Source organism: Mustela erminea, chromosome 1 (assembly GCF_009829155.1).
Source record: "Mustela erminea isolate mMusErm1 chromosome 1, mMusErm1.Pri, whole genome shotgun sequence".
In the NCBI taxonomy this organism is placed as follows: Eukaryota; Metazoa; Chordata; class Mammalia; order Carnivora; family Mustelidae; genus Mustela; species Mustela erminea.
The window spans coordinates 219,992,794-220,009,988 of record NC_045614.1 but is presented as its reverse complement, the minus strand read 5'-3'; the positions used below and the strand labels follow the sequence as shown (position 1 = coordinate 220,009,988).

The window sequence follows — 17,195 nt, the reverse complement described above, 5'->3', positions numbered from 1 at the left end:
AGCAATGTCATTGTGGAACAAATGAAAAGATTTTTTAACAGTGTGCCATTTGGAGAACTCTGTACATTCAGTAAATAAAACTGATAGTTATTATTTTCAGAATGATTATGTAATATTCTTAGAATGTTAGCCGTTTGTGCCCATTTTAATAATTTGAAACAAAAAGGACATCTAAATGCTTTAGAGAAACGAAGTGTTTGACATGGGCCCAAAGGCTCCCTTGCTCAGCTCCACCTGCTGTGATGCGTCCTATCCCTCCAACCCCAGCACAGTCCTGCCTCAGGGCCTTTGCATGTGCTATTGTCACTGCTGTCGCTGCTGTGCTCTATCCTCTCAGAGCCATATGGTGCTCACCTTCTTCAGGCCTTGGCTTGCCTGCCCTCCTCTGCCTTCCTCTGTTGCACTGTCACCATTAAATGTGTATTTCACAGGTTCATTTTGTTCATTGTTGGTCTCTCCCTAACACATCAGGTCTGGGGCAGAGATTTTGCTTTGTTCATTGTTGTGTGCTCCAGGTTAACAATGCCAGGTGAGAAGTAAATTCTCGATAAATCCTGGTAGAATTAGCACTGCAGGAGGATGCAAGGGGTCGCCCAGCGTCCTGGCACCCACATGCAAGTTTTGTTAACATTTTCCTGTCTTCTTTTTTTAAAGCACTTGTTAGGGATTTCATGCCATTTCTGCACTTTTCTGTGGTGCTCTTTCATTTCTGATGATTTTTAATATCCTAGAGCTTTGTGTTGAATGGATGGTATGCAGTAGACCTTCCACATGTCCTGCTGATGCATGATTTGTCTTCTAGGGTTTCTTTTTTTGTTTTGTTTGTTTTTGAAGATTTGCTTACTTGTCAGAGAGAGCATGCATGTGCCGCACAAGTAGGGGAGGGGCAGGCAGAGGGAGAAGCAGACGTCCCACTGAGCAGGGAGCCTGATGCAGGTCTCAGTCCCTGGACCCTGGGGTCGTGTCCTGAGCCGAAGGCAGACACTTAATCGACTGAGCCCCCCAGCATCCAGGGTTTCCTTCATGGCCTAACCGGTCCTGTGTGTGGAGACCGACTGTTCCACTGTGTCACTGGCATTTTGGAGCATCTTCTGCTGAGCAAATGCCCTGGCGATTGCTGAGCCTGGGCCTCTTAGTACTGGATTGCTTTCCAGCGGGACTGAGCTACAGCAGGACCCTGTCCCCCATGGTGGCATTTCGTGGTCATGGAGACTGGCTCCTTAACGCTGCAGTGACGGCTTCTCTCTTCAGATCCGAAAAGATGCTCTCCGAGCGCTCAACATCGCGTACACTGTGAGCACGCAGCGCTCCACGGTCTTTCCCCTGGACAGCGTGGTGCGCATGCTGCTGTTCCGAGACGGGGACGAGGCCACAGACTTCCTGAACTTCTACGGTCTCACAGTCTCTGATGGGTAAGAGCAGACGGTGGCTGCGGGGCCTCTCTCTCTGTCTCTGTGTTTTCTCTTTGAATTCTGATAAGGGCTGGGAAGTGCCACCTACGTGCCAGGCCCCGGAGAGGGCCTACTCTGCAGGCCGCCTCCCCAGTGCAGGTGAACACGGCGAGGCTCCGAGTGTGTGTGTGTGTGGGGGGCAGGCCCTGATCAGACACTGCTAGCAGATTGCTTTCAGACCCGTTTCTTTGCAATTCCAAAATCAGTGCTTTTCACAAGTTACTGAAGAAACTAAAGGTAAAGGTTAGGGTCTTCCTTATTCTATCTTTCGAACATGGCTTCTGCAGGCCAGGGACTACCACTGCCCACCTGTGGTGGCCCAGACAGGCACTGGTGGGTCAGGCCAGGAGCTTCTCTGCTGCTTGGAGTCAGTGTTTTGAGAACCTGATGAAACTCCTGGACCCTCTCCCAGTAAATGGCACCATAAAGTGCACCATGTCTTGTTCCAGATTGCTGTTTCTCTGACTCTTCCCTCCTCTTAACTCCTTGCCAGCCCCTTCCTGTCTGCTTCCTGCAGGCCAGCCCTCACAGACACATGTGGCTTTGGAATAAGACGGGAGCACGCAGGTGTGTGTTGTTGGCTGTGTACTAGTAGGCCAGGAGGCTCCCATGTCACAAGGAAATGTCCAGGCTGGCAGCTTGGGTACTGTGGGCTGGGGCACCAGATCGGCCTTTACTGTCTCCCTCTTCATTGACACACGGTAGTGGGGTGACCCCGTGATGTGGACGGGGCTCCCGGCATTGCCGCCGGGAGCTGAGAAGGTGAAGGTAGGCTTCTCGCCCGTGTGACGCTTCTCTGGGTTCTCTGTGGTCTGGGTAGCTGTGTCGAGCTGAACCGGTCCTCGTTCCTGGAGCCAGAGGGGTTGTCCAAGGCCAGGAAGTCGGTGTTCATTACCAGGAAGCTGACTGTGTCGGTCGGGGAGATCGTGAATGGAGGGCCGCTGCCCCTCGTCCCTCGTCACACCCCCGTGTGCAGCTTCAACTCCCAGAACAAGTACATCGGGGAGAGCCTGGCTGCAGAGCTGCCTGTGGGCACCCAGAGACCCAGCTTGGACACAGTAGGTGAGAAGCTGCAGTTGCGTGCGGGAACCAGCCTCGCCTCTCCAGGAAGCCTCTCTGGGGGTAGGAGCGTCTGGCTCATGTTGTGGGTTGGGGTGGGCTTGCTGGGTATTTGCTCTGGGCTCCGATACTCCTCCCCCTCAAGAGGGGCCCGAATGGCTCCCTGATGGCGCGGTGCTTGCCTCCCACGGGTGAAGCACGCTTTGTCCCCTCTGACGTCGCTCGGGAGGGTGGCTAGCCCTGAGGGTCACTGTGGGTGCCTGGGGGTTGCCTTAAGTGTCCTCACATGCCTGTTCCCTTCCAGGTGGGGCAAAAGGAGAGGCATGTGGGGCGGAGGCAGAGGTACCGCCAACCACTCTCCTCCAGCAGCCCCTTCCCAGTGCCGCACCCACACCAGCTTCTCTGCCTCACGTCCTGGCACCGACCCCGAGCATAGCGCCTGGCCTCTTCCAGCCCCCTGGGCAGCCCCCCATGCAGCCCCCTGCGCAGCCCGAATTGCTTCCTCCGAGGCCTGCACCTTCGTACTCTGATGCGGTAAGGAATCTTCCAGATTAGGGCTCCAAGGGTTGTGCAGGTGTCCCCAGCAGTGTCTGATGTCTAGTCTGACCCGTTGTCTGTAGATCGAACCCACAGAGGTGCTTGCGCTGTGGTTCTCAAGCGTTCTGAGTGCCAGCCGGGGTGGCTTGAGCCTCCGTCCTTCTGACGGGGTGCCTGGGACCCCGAGCTTTGGGAGGCCCCGCACCAGGCCCCCTAGCTTGTTGCCCGTGTCTGCTTGAAAGGGCTGGAGCTCAGACTCTGGAGGAGGTGGAAGGGTTCTTGTGGACGTAACGTGAGGGCTGCAGGAAGTCCTGCCCTGCACTGATGGCTCTGCAGACACGTGGGTCTCTGTGGGCCACCCTCAGCCCTGCGGAGTGGGCTGTGTTGCGTAGTCTCCCACGAGGGGTCTAGGGAGAGGCCCTGGCTGCAGTCCCTTAGCTGCAGGTGGCAGGGCTGGGGCCGAGCCCCCAGGCCGGTGCAGCGCCTCCGTCTGCGTTGCTGTCCTCAGAGCAGCACTCTGTCGCTTCCTGTCCCAGTGCCATCTGGCACCGCCGACGTGTCTGCTCTGGGTGATGTTCTGCACTGCTCAGTGGGAGAGCCAGCGGACCTGTGACCGGGGGACATGTGAGGCCCCAGGCGGCACTGTGTGCCCGCTGATGGGGTTGAACGGGGCCCGTCTACCACACAGGTTGTGGGATCGGGCTCACCACCCTGCGGCTGGGGCAGGGGCGTGAAGGAAGCCCGAGGCGATTGTCAAGGACGGCTAGAGAAGCCGACCGTGTCTGACGTGGTGTGGGGGGCAGCGTGGGGCGGTGTCGAGCAGGCAGCAGGCTTGCGCTGTCCTCTTCCAGAAGGTTTCTCTCTGTTCAGTAGCGGGAAACCTTTCCGGACGCAGCGTGGCCGATTCCCACATGAGGACTGTCAGATGCCCTCAGACAGCGTCCACTGATGCGGTTGTGAAGGGATGTTTTCGTCTTGGGGCGGGGGGATGCTCCCTGAGACCGTCTTGGGTTCTGCAAAGGTTTCCAGTACCGGTAGGCTGTAGGGCTAGATTGTTCGGTTTTAAGCTCAGTCCGGATCGAGGCAGTGTTTCTCGCTGGCGGCGCGCTGACCCGTCTGTCCTCTCCTTAGGACCTGGCTCAAGTGGTGGATGAGCTCATCCAGGAGGTTCTTCAGAGGGACTGTGAGGAGGTTGGTGCCGCTGGGGCGGCCTTCGCGACCACAGCTCTGGGGTGAGTGCGGGGCCCCACCTGCTCCGAAGCTGTCAGCCTGCTGGGGGCTTTCCCTGTCCCCCGTGTTTCTCCTTAGAGAGCTGCTGTCAGCCTTGGACAGGAGGTCGCAGCTGCTCATTTGTACAGGCTTAACTCTTGGTCCCACCCTCTAGGCAGGTACGACTGTGTGTGTGTGCTTTTTGAGCAATGTTAGGGTTATTAAAGTTGTAAGTTAAGCATTTTATAGTATAGTGAAATTTCTTTGGAGATTTCAAACTGCAATTATAAATTTCGTATATCTGATTCTATCTAATATTGTAAAGATGTAATCTTAATAAATTTAATGATCAGAATTTTTCTAAGACTTAAACAACTTACTAATTGATTTAGTAAATCAGAGTGTTCTAAGGATTTCTAACACGTTTTAAAAACCCTATTACACATGAAATCACACAGTGATTAAGAATATAATTGCATTTGTATAAATGTAGGTGACTCAAAAGGGCTACTGTTATTGATAGGTCTGATGGATTTTCTTATACTGGAGTCAGCAGGGAGCCCGATATGAGGCTTGATCCTAGGACCCTGGATCATGACCTGAGCCCAAGGCAGACGCTTAACCGACTCAGCCACCAGGCTCCCTTAAGTTTTTTATAGTAGTCATCAGAGCGAGTGCCGAGTGGTATCTTGTAGTTTTGGTTGCGTCTCCCTAATGACTAATGATGTTGAGCTCATTTGCTTTTTATGTATCTTCTTTGGAGAAATCTATATTCCAAGTCCTTTGCTCCTCTTTGAATTGGTTTTTGTTGTTGAGTTTGTAGGAGTTTGTCTGTTTCTGGGTATTAATCCTATTCTGTTTGGGAATGTCTTTTCTGTTTGATTTGTCTTTTCACTCTCTTGATAGTGTGCTTAGATACACAGAAGTCTTAAGTCTTATGTAGTCCGTTTTATCTAACTGTTCTTTTGTTGCCTGTACTTCTGGCTTTATATTTAAGAAACTGCCAAGTCCAAAGTTATGAATATTTTCCTGTGTTTTCTTCTAAGAAAATGATAGTTTTAACTCTTAAGTTTAGGTCTTTGATCTATGTTTGTTTTGTTTTCATGTATACGATAAAGATTTAACACCATTCTTTTTACATATCTTTGAGCTTTGGAATTACCTTCTTTTCCTCTTTGAATGGTCTTGGCACCCTTTTTGGGAATCAGCTGGTCATATACATGAGGGTTTCCTTCTGGATTCTCTCCATTCTGCTCTGTTGGTCCATATGTCTTTTTTTTTTTTTTTAAAGATTTTATTTATTTTTCAGAGACAGAGGGAGAGCGTGCGAGCGAGCACAGGCAGACAGAATGGCAGGCAGAGGCAGAGGGAGAAACAGGCTCCCTGCCGAGCAAGGAGCCCGATGTGGGACTCGATCCCAGGACCCTGGGATCATGACCTGAGCCGAAGGCAGCTGCCTAACCAACTGAGCCACCCAGGCGTCCCAAGTCCATATGTCTTTTTTAATGCCAGTACCACATCGTTTTGATTGCCCTAGTTTTATAGTAAGTTGTAGTAAGTGTTGACGTCACAAGGCACGAGTCCTTCAACTTTGTTTCTCCTTTTCAAGATCGTTCTACTATTTGATGTCCCTTAAAATTCCATATGAATTTTATGATGAGTTTTTCTTTTTTTTTTTTCCTGAGAGTGAGTGAGCTGGGGTGGGGGGTGTAGAGGGAGGGAGGGAGAGAATCTTAAGCAGGCTTCATGTCCAGCGCAGAGACTGACCTGCAGCTGGATCTCATGACTATGAGATCATGATGTTACCTGCGCTGGAATCAAGAGTTGGACGCTTAACTGACTGAGCCAGCCAGATGCCTCTGGGATGAGTTTTTCTGTTTCTGCAAAATGCTTCTAGGATTTTGATAGTGATTGCATTGAATCTGTAGATGGCTTTGGATAGTACTGATATCTTAACATTACGTCTTCCAGACTAGGGGTGCCTGGCTGGCTCAGTTGATAGATCATGTGACTCTTGATCTTGGGGTTGTGAATTTGAGCCCCATGTTACTTAAAAAGTCTTCTAGTCTAGCCACATGGGTTGTCTTTCTATTTGTTTAGGTCATCCTTAACTTCTCTCAGCAGTGTTTTCTGCTTTTCACTGTGTAGGTCTTTCATCTCCTTGGTTAAGTTTATTACTAATTGCTTTATTCTTTTTTTTTTTTTTTTTTTAAGATTTTATTTATTTATTTGAGAGAGAATGAGTGAGAGAGAGCATGAGCGAGGAGAAGGTCAGAGGGAGAAGCAGACTCCCCAAGGAGCTGGGAACCAATGCGGGACTCAATCCCGGAATTCCGGGATTATGACCTGAGCCGAAGGCAGTTGCTCAACCAACTGAGCCACCCAGGCGCCTCTAATTGCTTAATTCTTTTCAGTGCTATTTTAAATCCAGTTGTTTGCTTAATTTCACTTTTAGAATGTTCATTGCTAGCATATAGAAATATTAATTTTTTTCAAATATTTTTATTTATTGATTCGAGAGAGAGAGACAGTGGTGGGGAGGGGCCGAGGGAGAAACAGATTCCCCACTGAGCTGGTAGCCTGAAATGGGGCTCCATCCCAGGACCCCGGGATGATGATCTGAGCCAAAGGCCAGTGTCCACAACCAACTGAGCTACCTAGGAACCCCTGATTTTTTTTGATCCTTATATTTCAATCTTGTTAAACTTGTTAGTTCCAATAGGTTTTGAGCAGAATTCTTAGGATTTTCTATATACCAGATCATGTTCTCAGTGAATAGATAATAATTTTTTTCTTCCCTTATAGTTTGGATGTTTCTTATTTTTCTAACTTCCAAAGTAGTATTGAATAGAAGCAGCAAATAGGTCATCCATGTCTTTTTGCTGGCTTTAGAGAATAAGCTCTCAGTCTCTCACATGTGAATATGATGTTAGCTGTGGTTTTTTCATATATAGGCTATATCATGTTTAGAGAATTCTTTCTGTTTCTAGTTTTTTTAGTGCTTTTATCATGAAATAGGGCTGAATTTTGTCAGATGCTCTTTCTGTATCAATTGGGATGATCATACGAGTTTTTTCCCTTCATTTTATTTGTATGTTTGTCTTACATTGTTTTTCATTTGTTGAACTATCCTTGCATTCTAGCAGTAAATCTCACTTGGTAATTTTCTGTAACCCTTTAAATATATTGTTGAATTTTTGTTTATTGGTGTTTTGTTGAGGATTTCCACATTAGTATCCTTCAGGGATTTTGGTCTGTGGTTTTCTTACAGTGTCTTTGTCTAGTTTTGGTATCAGTGTATCATTCAGGGCAATGCTGGCTTCACAGAAAGTGTTTGTAAATGTTTCTTCCTCTTTTCCTCTTCAGATTTTTAGAACCATTTGACAAAGGGTGGTGTTAGGTCTTCCTTAAGTGTTTGATACAATTTGTCAGTGAAGCCATCTGGTTTTTGATTTTTCTTTGTTGGGAGGGCTTTCTGACTACTGAGTCAATCTTTTAAGTTATAGGTCTATTCAGATTTTCTGTTTCTACATGAGTCAGTTTTGATAGCGTGTCTGTTTTAGACACAAGCTTAAGTTTTATGTTAAAGCCAAATACGATTTTTTTCTCGCCAGTGTTAACGTTTAGTTATGTGGCTTGCTTGCCTATTACTTATTTATTTGGAATGATACCCCCTTTTCTCTGCCTAGTGTTTCCAATGCTGCTGTGGAGGAGATATTAACCGCCGCAACCGCAGGCATCTTGAGGCACGTAGCAGCGGAGGAAGTGGCTAAGGAAAGGGAGCGCAAAGAGGAGGAGAGGCGGCAGGCGGAAGAGGAGAGGTGAGTGTGCGCGTGAGGTCAGAGTGTGTGGGCACAGGACAGAGCCCACCCTGGCCTGGGGTGCTCTTACCGGTGTCCACTGCACGGGCGTCCGGCCCCCCGGTTCACCCCGCGCCCTCCTACGCTGCAGCCCAGGTCATGGGTGGAGGGTCTGGGGCCACACCCGCCTTGGGAGCAGCAGCTGGAGCTGGGGGCAAGGGTGGCAGTCGGGGGAGCTGGCGTGTGCGTGGCCGTGCGGCTTGTCTGTTGGGATCAGAGGAGTGGGCTTGCTGGCTGAGGCAGCACAACTCCGATCCCAACTTTTGAGGTCAGAGAGAGTGTTGACACTTTTTTTAGTCTTAAACGTTACCCTTGTGCCCTTTTATCCTTTTACCCTCAGGTTGAAACAAGAGAGAGAACTGGTGTTAACTCAGCTGAGCCAGGGCCTGGCAACAGAGCTGACAGAACTTGTCGTGACAGAATGCGTGAGGGAAACCTGCTCCCAGGAGCTGAAGTAAATGGAGGGCTGGTATCTTGCAGTTCAGGGGTGTGGGGTGGGAGAGAAGCGGGTTTACTGAGGCCCTGTGGCCAGCCTGGTGCAGTTCAGGCTAGCTGTGTTTCACTTTGACAAGGAGCTTAGCTTTCGAATGGCCACACAGTAAGACGCAGTAAGACACAGTGATCCCTGTTCTTGGGTGTGTGCCGCCTCCGGAGAGGGCTCCCTTCCACTGCGGACCTCGCGTGGTTCCTGCCCTGGTTGCGGGCATGTGTCCATCAGCAGAATAATCCACTGGTATCTCCTACGCTCCGAGGTATTTACTGCTAGTTTTTTTCAAGTAGAAGATTCTTCTGTTGCTTCATATGTTAAAAGATTTCTTTGAGGTATCTCATTTAAGAATTTTAGTAACTTCTTTTTTTTAAACTGAAGTGTAATTAACATGCAGTATCGTACTAGTTTCCGATATACAGCATATTTATTCGAAAGTTCTATAAATTATTCAGTGCTCACCGTGGTAAGTGTAGTCACCACCTGTCACCGTATGATGTTACAGTATTTATTAGTCACTCTTCTCTGTGCTATACTTTTCATCTCTGGGACTTCCTGGTGTTTGACTGGAAGTTTGTGTGTCTTAATCCTCTTCATTATTTCACTCATTACCCCCTACCTACCTCCGCTCTGGCAGCCACCAACTCTCTAGATTTAAAATCTGTTCTTCTTTATTCTTTTGTTCTGTTTTTTAGATTCCATGTGTAAGTGGACTCATATGGTATTTGTCTTTTTCTGTCTTAGTTCCCTTAGCACATTATTCTGTGTCCGTCCATGTTGTTGCAAATAGCAAGATCTCATTCTTGTTTGATGGCTGAGTAGTAGTCTGTTACACACACACACACACGCACACACACCATATTTTTATTTACTTACTTTCAAAGATTATTTATTTACTTGACAGAGATCACAAGTAGACAGAGAGGCAGGCAGAGAGAGAGGAGGAAGCAGGCTCCCTGCCGAGCAGAGAGCCCGATTCGGGACTCGATCCCAGGATCCTGAGACCATGGCCTGAGCCAAAGGCAGGTCTCACCCACTGAGCCACCCAGGCACCCCACATATTTTTATTTATTTATGTATCTGTGGACACTTAAGTTTCTTCTGTATCTTGGCTACTGTACATAATGCTGTTATAAACCTAGGGTGCATATAACTTTTCAAATTGGTTTTTAGTTTCTTTAGGCAAATACCCAGTAAGTAGAATTACTGGATCATATGCCGTTTTAAGTTTTAATTTTTTAAGGAGACTTCATACTGTTTTCCACAATGGTTGTACTAATTCACATTCCCACCAGTAGTAGAGGAGGGTTCCCTTTTCTCCACGTCCTGGACAACATCATTATCGCTTGCCTATTTGATCCCAGCCATTCTGACTGAGGTTGGATCTCTTTATGGTTTTCATTCACATTTCCTTGATGATTAGTGATGTTGAGCATCTTTTCATATGTTTTTTAGCCATATATATGTCTTTGGAAAAATGTCTGTTCAGGTCCTCTGCCTGTTTTTAATCAGTTTTTTTTGTGGGTTTTTTTGTTTGTTTTGTTTTTTGGTGTTGAGTTCTGCAGGTTCTTAATAATATTTTGGATATTAACCCCATATTGGAGATATCATTTACAGGTACCTTATCCTGCTCACGGGGTTGCCTTATTGTCTTGCTGATAGTTTCCTTCACTGTGCGTAAGCCTTTTATGTTGGTGTAATCTTCGTAGTTTATTTTTGCTTCTGTTTCCTTCGTCTAAGTAGACACATCCATAAATATGTTGCTAAGGCTGATGAAGGAGAGTTACTGCCTGTGTTTTCTTTTAGGACTGTTAAGGTTTCAGCTCTTACACTGAGAACTTTATTTTGAGTCTCTCTCTTTTTTTTAAAGATTTTATTTATTTGTCAGAAAGAGAGAGAGCGCGCGCACAAGCAGGCAGAGTGGCAGCAGAGGTAGAGAGAAAAGCAGGCTCCCCACTGAGCAAGGAGTCCGATGTGGGACTCCATCCCAGGACTCTGGGATCCTGACCCAAGCGGAAGGTAGTGGCTTAACCAACTGAGCCACCCAGGTGTCCCGAGTCTCTTTTTTAAAAAAAAAATTTATTTATTTGAGAGAGAGAGTGAGTGAGAGAGAACATGAGAGGGGAGAAGGCCAAAGGGAGAAGCCGACTCCCCACCGAGCTGGGAGCCCGATGCGGGACTCAGTCCTGGGACTCCAGGATCATGACTTGAGCCGAAAGCAGTGGCTTAAGCAACTGAGCCAGCCAGGCACCCCTATTTCGAGTTTCTTTTTGTGTGTGGTGTGAGAAAGCGGTATAGTTCAGTATAGTTTCCTTCCCGTACAGGCAGCTATCCAGTTTGCCCTACTCCCTTTGTTGAAAATCATCTTTTCTCCGTTGTATATTCCTTCCTCCTTTGTTTACAGACGATTGACCATGAAGGTGTGACCCGCTATCCCATTCCGTTAGTCTCTAGATCTGTTTTTCTGCCAGTACCATACTATTTTGAATACTGGAGTTCTGTAGCATATGATGAAATTTGGGATTATGATGCTTAAAACTTTGTTATTCTTTCTGAAGACTGCTTTGACTATTCAGGGTCTTTGTGGTTCCCTACAAATTTCAGTGTTATTTGTTTTTGATCTGTGAAAAATGCTGTTGGTATTTTGATAGGGATTATATTTTCTATTTCTTTGAGTAGCGTGAACATTTTAACAGTATTAATTCTTCCGACTCATGAACATGAAATACCTTTTCGTTTGTGTCATCTTCAGTTTCTTTAATCAGTGTTTTCTAGTTTTCAGAGTATAGGTCTTTTACTTCCTTGGTTAAATTTATTCCTAGGCATTTTATTCTTTTTGGTACGACTGTAAATGGAATTGTTTACTGAATTTCTCCTTTGGCTACTTTGTTATTAGTGAATAGAAATGTAGCAGATTTCTGTGTATTAATTTTGTATCCTGAAATTATTGAAATCATTTTTTAGTTCTCAGTTCTGATGGTTTTTTGGTGGAGTCTTTAGGGTGTTCTATATGTAGTATCACTCATCTGCAAATACTGACGGTTTTACTTCTTTTTTTACCAATTTGGGTGTCTATTTCTTTTTCTTGTCTCATTGCTGTAGCTGGGACTTCCAGTATAGTATCGGGAAAAACATGGTGAGAGTGGCATTCTTGACCTGTTACTGATCTTAGAGGAAAAACTCAGTTTTTCACCACTGAGTACGATGTTTGCTCTGGGTTTTTCATATATGGCCTTTCTTATGTTGGAATGTGTTCCCTCTAAACATACTTTGTTGAGGGGGTTTTTATCATGAGTGGCTGTTGTATTTTGTCTAATGCTTTTTCTGCATTTGTTGAGATGATCATGTTAATGTGTGTCATATTGATGTGCACATATTGAACCAGCTTTTGCATCCCTGTAATAAATCCCACTTGATTGTGGTGAATTATTTTTTTAATGTATTGTTGAATTCAGTTTGCTAATATTTTGTTGAGGATTTTTGCATCTGTGTTCATCAGGGATATTGGCCTGTAGTTTTCTTTTTCTGTAGTGTCTTTTTTTTTTTTTTTTAAACCAGGATAATGCTGGCTTTGTAGAATGAGTGTTTGTGTATTTGTGTATTTGTAGACTGTTTTCCTTTCTCTTCTTTTTTTGAAATAGTTTGAGGAAAAAATAGGTAGTGATTCTTATTTACATATTTGATAGAATTTACCTGTGAAGCTGTCTAGTCTTGGACTTTTGTTTGTTGGGCGTTTTTTGATTACTGATTATACTTCATTTTTCTATTTCTTCCTGATGCAGTTTTAGAGGATTATATGTTTCTGGGAATTTATCTGTTTCTTCTAGGTTGTCCAGTTTGTTGACATATAATTTTTCTTAATATTTTCTTATAACCTTTGTATTTCTGTGGTGTGAATTGTTATGTCTCCTCTTTCGTTTCTGATTTTATTTATGTGAGTTCTCTCTTTTTCTTGGTGAGTCTGACCAAAGGTTTATCAATTTTGTTTACCTTTTTAAAGAACCAGATCTTGGTTTTATTGATTTTTTTCTATTTTGGGTTTAACTCTCTGTTTCATTTATTTCTGCTCTAATCTTTATTGCTTCTTTCCTTCTACAAGCTTTGGGTTTTCTTTGTTCTTTTTTTAGGTGTAAAGTTAGGTGGTACATTTGAGATTTTTCTTATTTCCTGAGGTAGGCTTGTGTCATTATAAAGTTCTTTCTGGGAACAGCTGCATCCCGAAGATTTTGACTATTGTGTTTTCATTTTCATTTGTTTCCATGTACTTTTTTTTTTTTTAAAGATTTAATTATTTATTTGACAGAGAGCGAGATCACAAGTAGGCAGGGAGGCAGGCAGAGAGAGAGAGGGGGAAGCAGGCTCCCCGCTGAGCAGAGAGCCCCACATGGAGCTCAATCCCAGGACCCTGAGACCATGACCTGAGCCGAAGGCAGAGGCTTCCATGTACTTTTTAAACATTTTTTGATTTCTTGGTTGACCCATTTATTGTTTAGTAGCTTGATGGGGGAAGGAGCCCTCATGTGTTTGTGTTCTTTCTAAATTTTTTCTTGTTATTGACTTTTAGTTTCATACTGTTGTGTTTGGAAGAGATGCTTGATATGATTTAGGTCTTCTGAAATTTATTGAGACTTGTTCTGTGGCCTAACAAGTGATCTGTCCTGGAGAATGTTCAGTGTGCACTTAAAGAATATGTATTCTCCTGTTTTTGGATGAAATGTTCCATGTGTATCTGTTAGGTCTAACTTGTCTCATGTGTTGTTAACTGATTCCTTCTTGATTTTCTGTCTGATCTCTCCATTGATGTAAATGTCATTTTAAAGTCCTCTGTCATTACTGTATTACTGTGAGCTTCTCCTTTTATGTCTGTTAATATTTGCTTTTTGTGTTTAGGTGCTCCCATGTTGGGTGTATGGATATTTACAATTGTTATGTCTCTTTTTGGATTGTTCCCTTTATCGTTATGTAATATACTTTTTTGTCTTTTGCTGTGGCCTTTGTTTTAAAGTCTACTTTGTCTGATAGAAGTATTGCTTATACGGATTTTTTTTTCACTTGCATTTGTATGGTGTAGGTTTTGCACCCCTTCACTTTTCAATCTGTATGTTTTTAGGTCTGAAGTGAGTCTCTTATAGGCAGCATGTAGATGGATCTTGTTTCTTTAATCCATTCACTCATCTGTGTCTTATGATTAGAGTACTTATATTTAAAGTAATTATTGATAGGTGCCAAATGTATTTTCCCACAGTCCCAGGAGACCTGGGCTTCCACTCAGCACCAGGGCTGTCTCTACCTGCCATGGAGGATGGCCCCTGGAAACACATCTTGCTTGCTTAAGCTGCTTTGATTTTATGACTAAATGTATTTGATAATATTTTCTGTGCTCCCTTCATTGACAGAATTTTGTCATAAAAATCTTCTTTTAGATAATTGGTTTATTGGAGGGCCATTGCCATGTGAAACATGGGCTGCCAGTCTATCATGTACTTGAGACACTTCTTATTGCAAACATCAGATACTGCTGATGAGAAGGCGTTGTAGTTTTCTTACTGGTCCTTTAAAAATTAAAAATTGAAACTATTTTATTAAGATAAAGGTTTATTTATTGACTATTTGCAACAGTTCTGTTGGACTCAAGATGTAGTGCCCCATACCGCTTTCATTCTGCTTTTCTCTAACTTTTCAGGTGTCTGTACATTAAGTAAAACGAAAATCTTAAAGCTTCTTCTCTCTTTTCTAAAAAATACTGTATTTATTTGACAGAGAGCTTCTCTTGTGGCAGAGACATAATGACATTTCAATAGCAAGGATGTGGCTCTTGCCATTTTTTAGGGCAAGCCCTCAGTGTGTGTGGGCCTGGGTGCCGTGTCCCCATCCTGATCGCCCTCTTCTGTAGGAGCGCAGTGGAGACAGACCAGCAGGTCCGTATGGCCCGTTGCTGTGAGGATGTCTGTGCCCACCTGGTGGACTTGTTTCTTGGGGAAGAGATTTTCCAGACCGCGAAGGAGACCCTCCAGGAACTTCAGTGCTTCTGCAAGTATCTCCAGCGGTGAGTCCTCTGTCCTTACAGATGAAGTGGATGCACGTGGAGAGCCTTTGACAAGATTATGCTTTCGGAGGTAGTCGGTTACATACACCCGTGAAACACGCTCCTTCCTGATGGAGGGGTGCCAAGGGGATAAGTAGGGAATGAGATTGGGAGCTGTTCTGTATTTCGTATTTATAGGTGCTTCCTCTCACTTACCTCTGCTCTCGACACGGGGAGATGGCCACGAATAAGCCAAACAGATTCCAGCTGTATGCACCCACATGGAGGAATTTCTAAAACACAGTTTACTGTGAAAAAAGCTGTTCTTCGGGAAGTGTGTACAACATATGGTGTATACTCAAAGTATTGATTGTTTCGGATTTATATGTAGTGGTATAACCGTGAGGAAAAGGAAAATGATGACACTTTGCACAGTGCTCTGCTCACGTTCGGGAGCAAGAGGGCGTGTGATTGAGTCGGGCCCAGGGCTGATCATGGCCACTGCTGTTCGACTGGATGAAAGAAAGTATGTGGCTGTTTTATTTATCATTAGTCTTTAAACTGGGTATGTACTCTGTTTGTGGGATGGTGATTCATTTCATAATTTCATTTAAGATAAGTAACAGCGTACCTTGAAGTTTCAACCATGTACAAGGGTGTAGAGGGAGAAGTGAGTCTCTGTTCCACAAGAGACCTCCGTGTTCCTCCTCAGCAGCAGCTGCCGAGGACGCCTCCAGAAGCCTTCCGCCCTTTCTTGGGCGGGGACAGACGAGGGCGCATTCTCTCCTCCATGCCGGCCCTTCTTTACCCGATTTGGGGTCGGGTGAGGCCTGGAGCCACCGCTGCGTATTGAACTCTTCCAGGTGTCAGTGGCCCCACGAATGACCTACCTGGTTCTCAGTTGATGGACTTCCATGTGGCTTTTCTTTGTAGCTGGGACGGAGAGTGCTGCGGAGGCTGTCCTTGTGCAGACACTCCACACGGGTACACGGACACCTGGAGAGAAGTTCCCAGAGTGGTGTTTGCTGGGTCCCAGCATGGGTGTGTCTCGAATTCGTACCCGTATTTGCCGGACATGGTTTGGCTTCAGGGCTTAATTGAAGCTTGTTTTGTTGTTCACCACCGCTCCCTGTGCCCGAGTATTAATTTTAATTCTGATTCATTTCTCAGTTTGAGGATTCTTGCTGAAAAAGACCTAAACATGGCCAGAGAATGTGCTTCCGTATGTTACAGCGCCAGACCGTGCTTTTGCGTTTGTCCCTGTAGTCAGCTTGAAAGGACACAGTGATGATACGGTGCTGTATCTTCCAGGTGGAGGGAAGCCGTCGCGGCCCGGAAGAAACTGAGGCGCCAGATGCGAGCCTTCCCTGCAGCACCCTGCTGTGTGGACATGAACGACCGGCTCAGGGCATTGGTGCCCAGTGCAGAGTGTCCCATTGCTCGGGAGAACTTGGCCAAGGGCCTTCTGGACCTGGGCCATGCAGGGAAAGTGGGCATCTCCTGTACCAGGTTAGCGCTCAGCCTGCCGTGGCTGCCTAGTGCTCCCCTCCGCTCCTGGCTTTGTAGGGGACAGGGAGCAGGGTGTGCACTTGGCGGGAAGACGGGCAGAATCAGAGAAGGTGGACATAGATGCGGGCTTGTGTTCCTGAAAGCTGTTTCCTCCCCAGCCCTGGACATGTGACACGGCCGACATGCTTTGAGTTCACGTGCCTTTTCCCCTTCAGACACTCAGGGCCTGGAGATTGAATCTTCCTGAGAATCACCTGTTTCTCTTCTGCTCTTTGTGGATATACCGTGTCCATTCTTGTTGATGGGAGTTCTTCTGTCCTGCAGAGTGTGTTCTAGAGGGCAGGACTTTTGTCTGTGCGCTGCTCCTCTCCCGTGGTGCTAGACGGTAGATGACTGCTTGATATTTGTGGAATGAACAAGTCTTTTAACTAATTGGTTTCTTCATCAGCTAAAGTTTTCTTGGTCTCCTAAGCATTCCCCACCAGGAGACTCTACGAAGCTCTTACTGTCCACGGGCCCCGAGCTGGCCTCGTGCCGACAGTGTCCTCCTTTCTCTGTAGGTTAAGGCGGCTCCGAAATAAGACGGCACACCAGATGAAGGTTCAGCACTTCTACAAGCAGCTGCTGAGGTCGGTCACGCCCCCGGTGTACACACTCCTGTGCTGGGGCTCGTGCACTGGCTTACCCGCTCTGCCCTTCCCCTTCCAGCGATGCGGCATGGGTGCCCCTGGACCTGCCGTCCCTCGTGGCCGAGCACCTCCCTGGGAGGCGGGAGCGTGTGTTTTGGAAGCTCGTGCTGGTGTTGCCTGATGGAGAAGAGCAGTCCCCAGGGAATCCTGGCAGGTCAGGACGGGTTTCCCTCTCTGGGCTTTGAGGTCGAGAAGGTGACTGCAGGAGGCGGAATGACTTCTCTGAGGGCATCAGGCATGAGGGACCTGTAGTCTGTTTTGTTTGTGATTTGAAGTTGACACTTAAGATTATTTAAATTTTTATGCTGTAAACTGGGCCCCGGAACATTTAAGAGTTGATCCTCGTTTAAAGCTGTGCTGAGCGGATTG

General features: G+C 46.1%; 1 protein-coding gene across 6 annotated transcripts in view; it reads left to right on the top strand.

Moving 5' to 3' along the window:
- The window catches only part of MCM3AP (minichromosome maintenance complex component 3 associated protein), a 49,866-nt gene that overhangs the window by 14,960 nt on the left and 17,711 nt on the right, over positions 1-17,195 (top strand). For 5 of the 6 annotated variants that reach the window (XR_004289126.1, XM_032357799.1, XM_032357793.1 and 2 more), the window contains 10 exons: positions 1,252-1,412; positions 2,272-2,513; positions 2,815-3,044; positions 4,179-4,279; positions 7,946-8,077; positions 8,457-8,570; positions 14,497-14,649; positions 15,940-16,137; positions 16,698-16,766; positions 16,846-16,980. Coding sequence is in view for 5 of the 6 variants with exons in the window: in XM_032357799.1 (XP_032213690.1) it covers positions 1,252-1,412; positions 2,272-2,513; positions 2,815-3,044; positions 4,179-4,279; positions 7,946-8,077; positions 8,457-8,570; positions 14,497-14,649; positions 15,940-16,137; positions 16,698-16,766; positions 16,846-16,980 (1,535 nt within the window). In the remaining variant the exon portion in view is untranslated. The remainder of the gene's footprint in view (positions 1-1,251; positions 1,413-2,271; positions 2,514-2,814; positions 3,045-4,178; positions 4,280-7,945; positions 8,078-8,456; positions 8,571-14,496; positions 14,650-15,939; positions 16,138-16,697; positions 16,767-16,845; positions 16,981-17,195) is intronic. The other variant, XM_032357819.1, reaches the window with a different exon arrangement.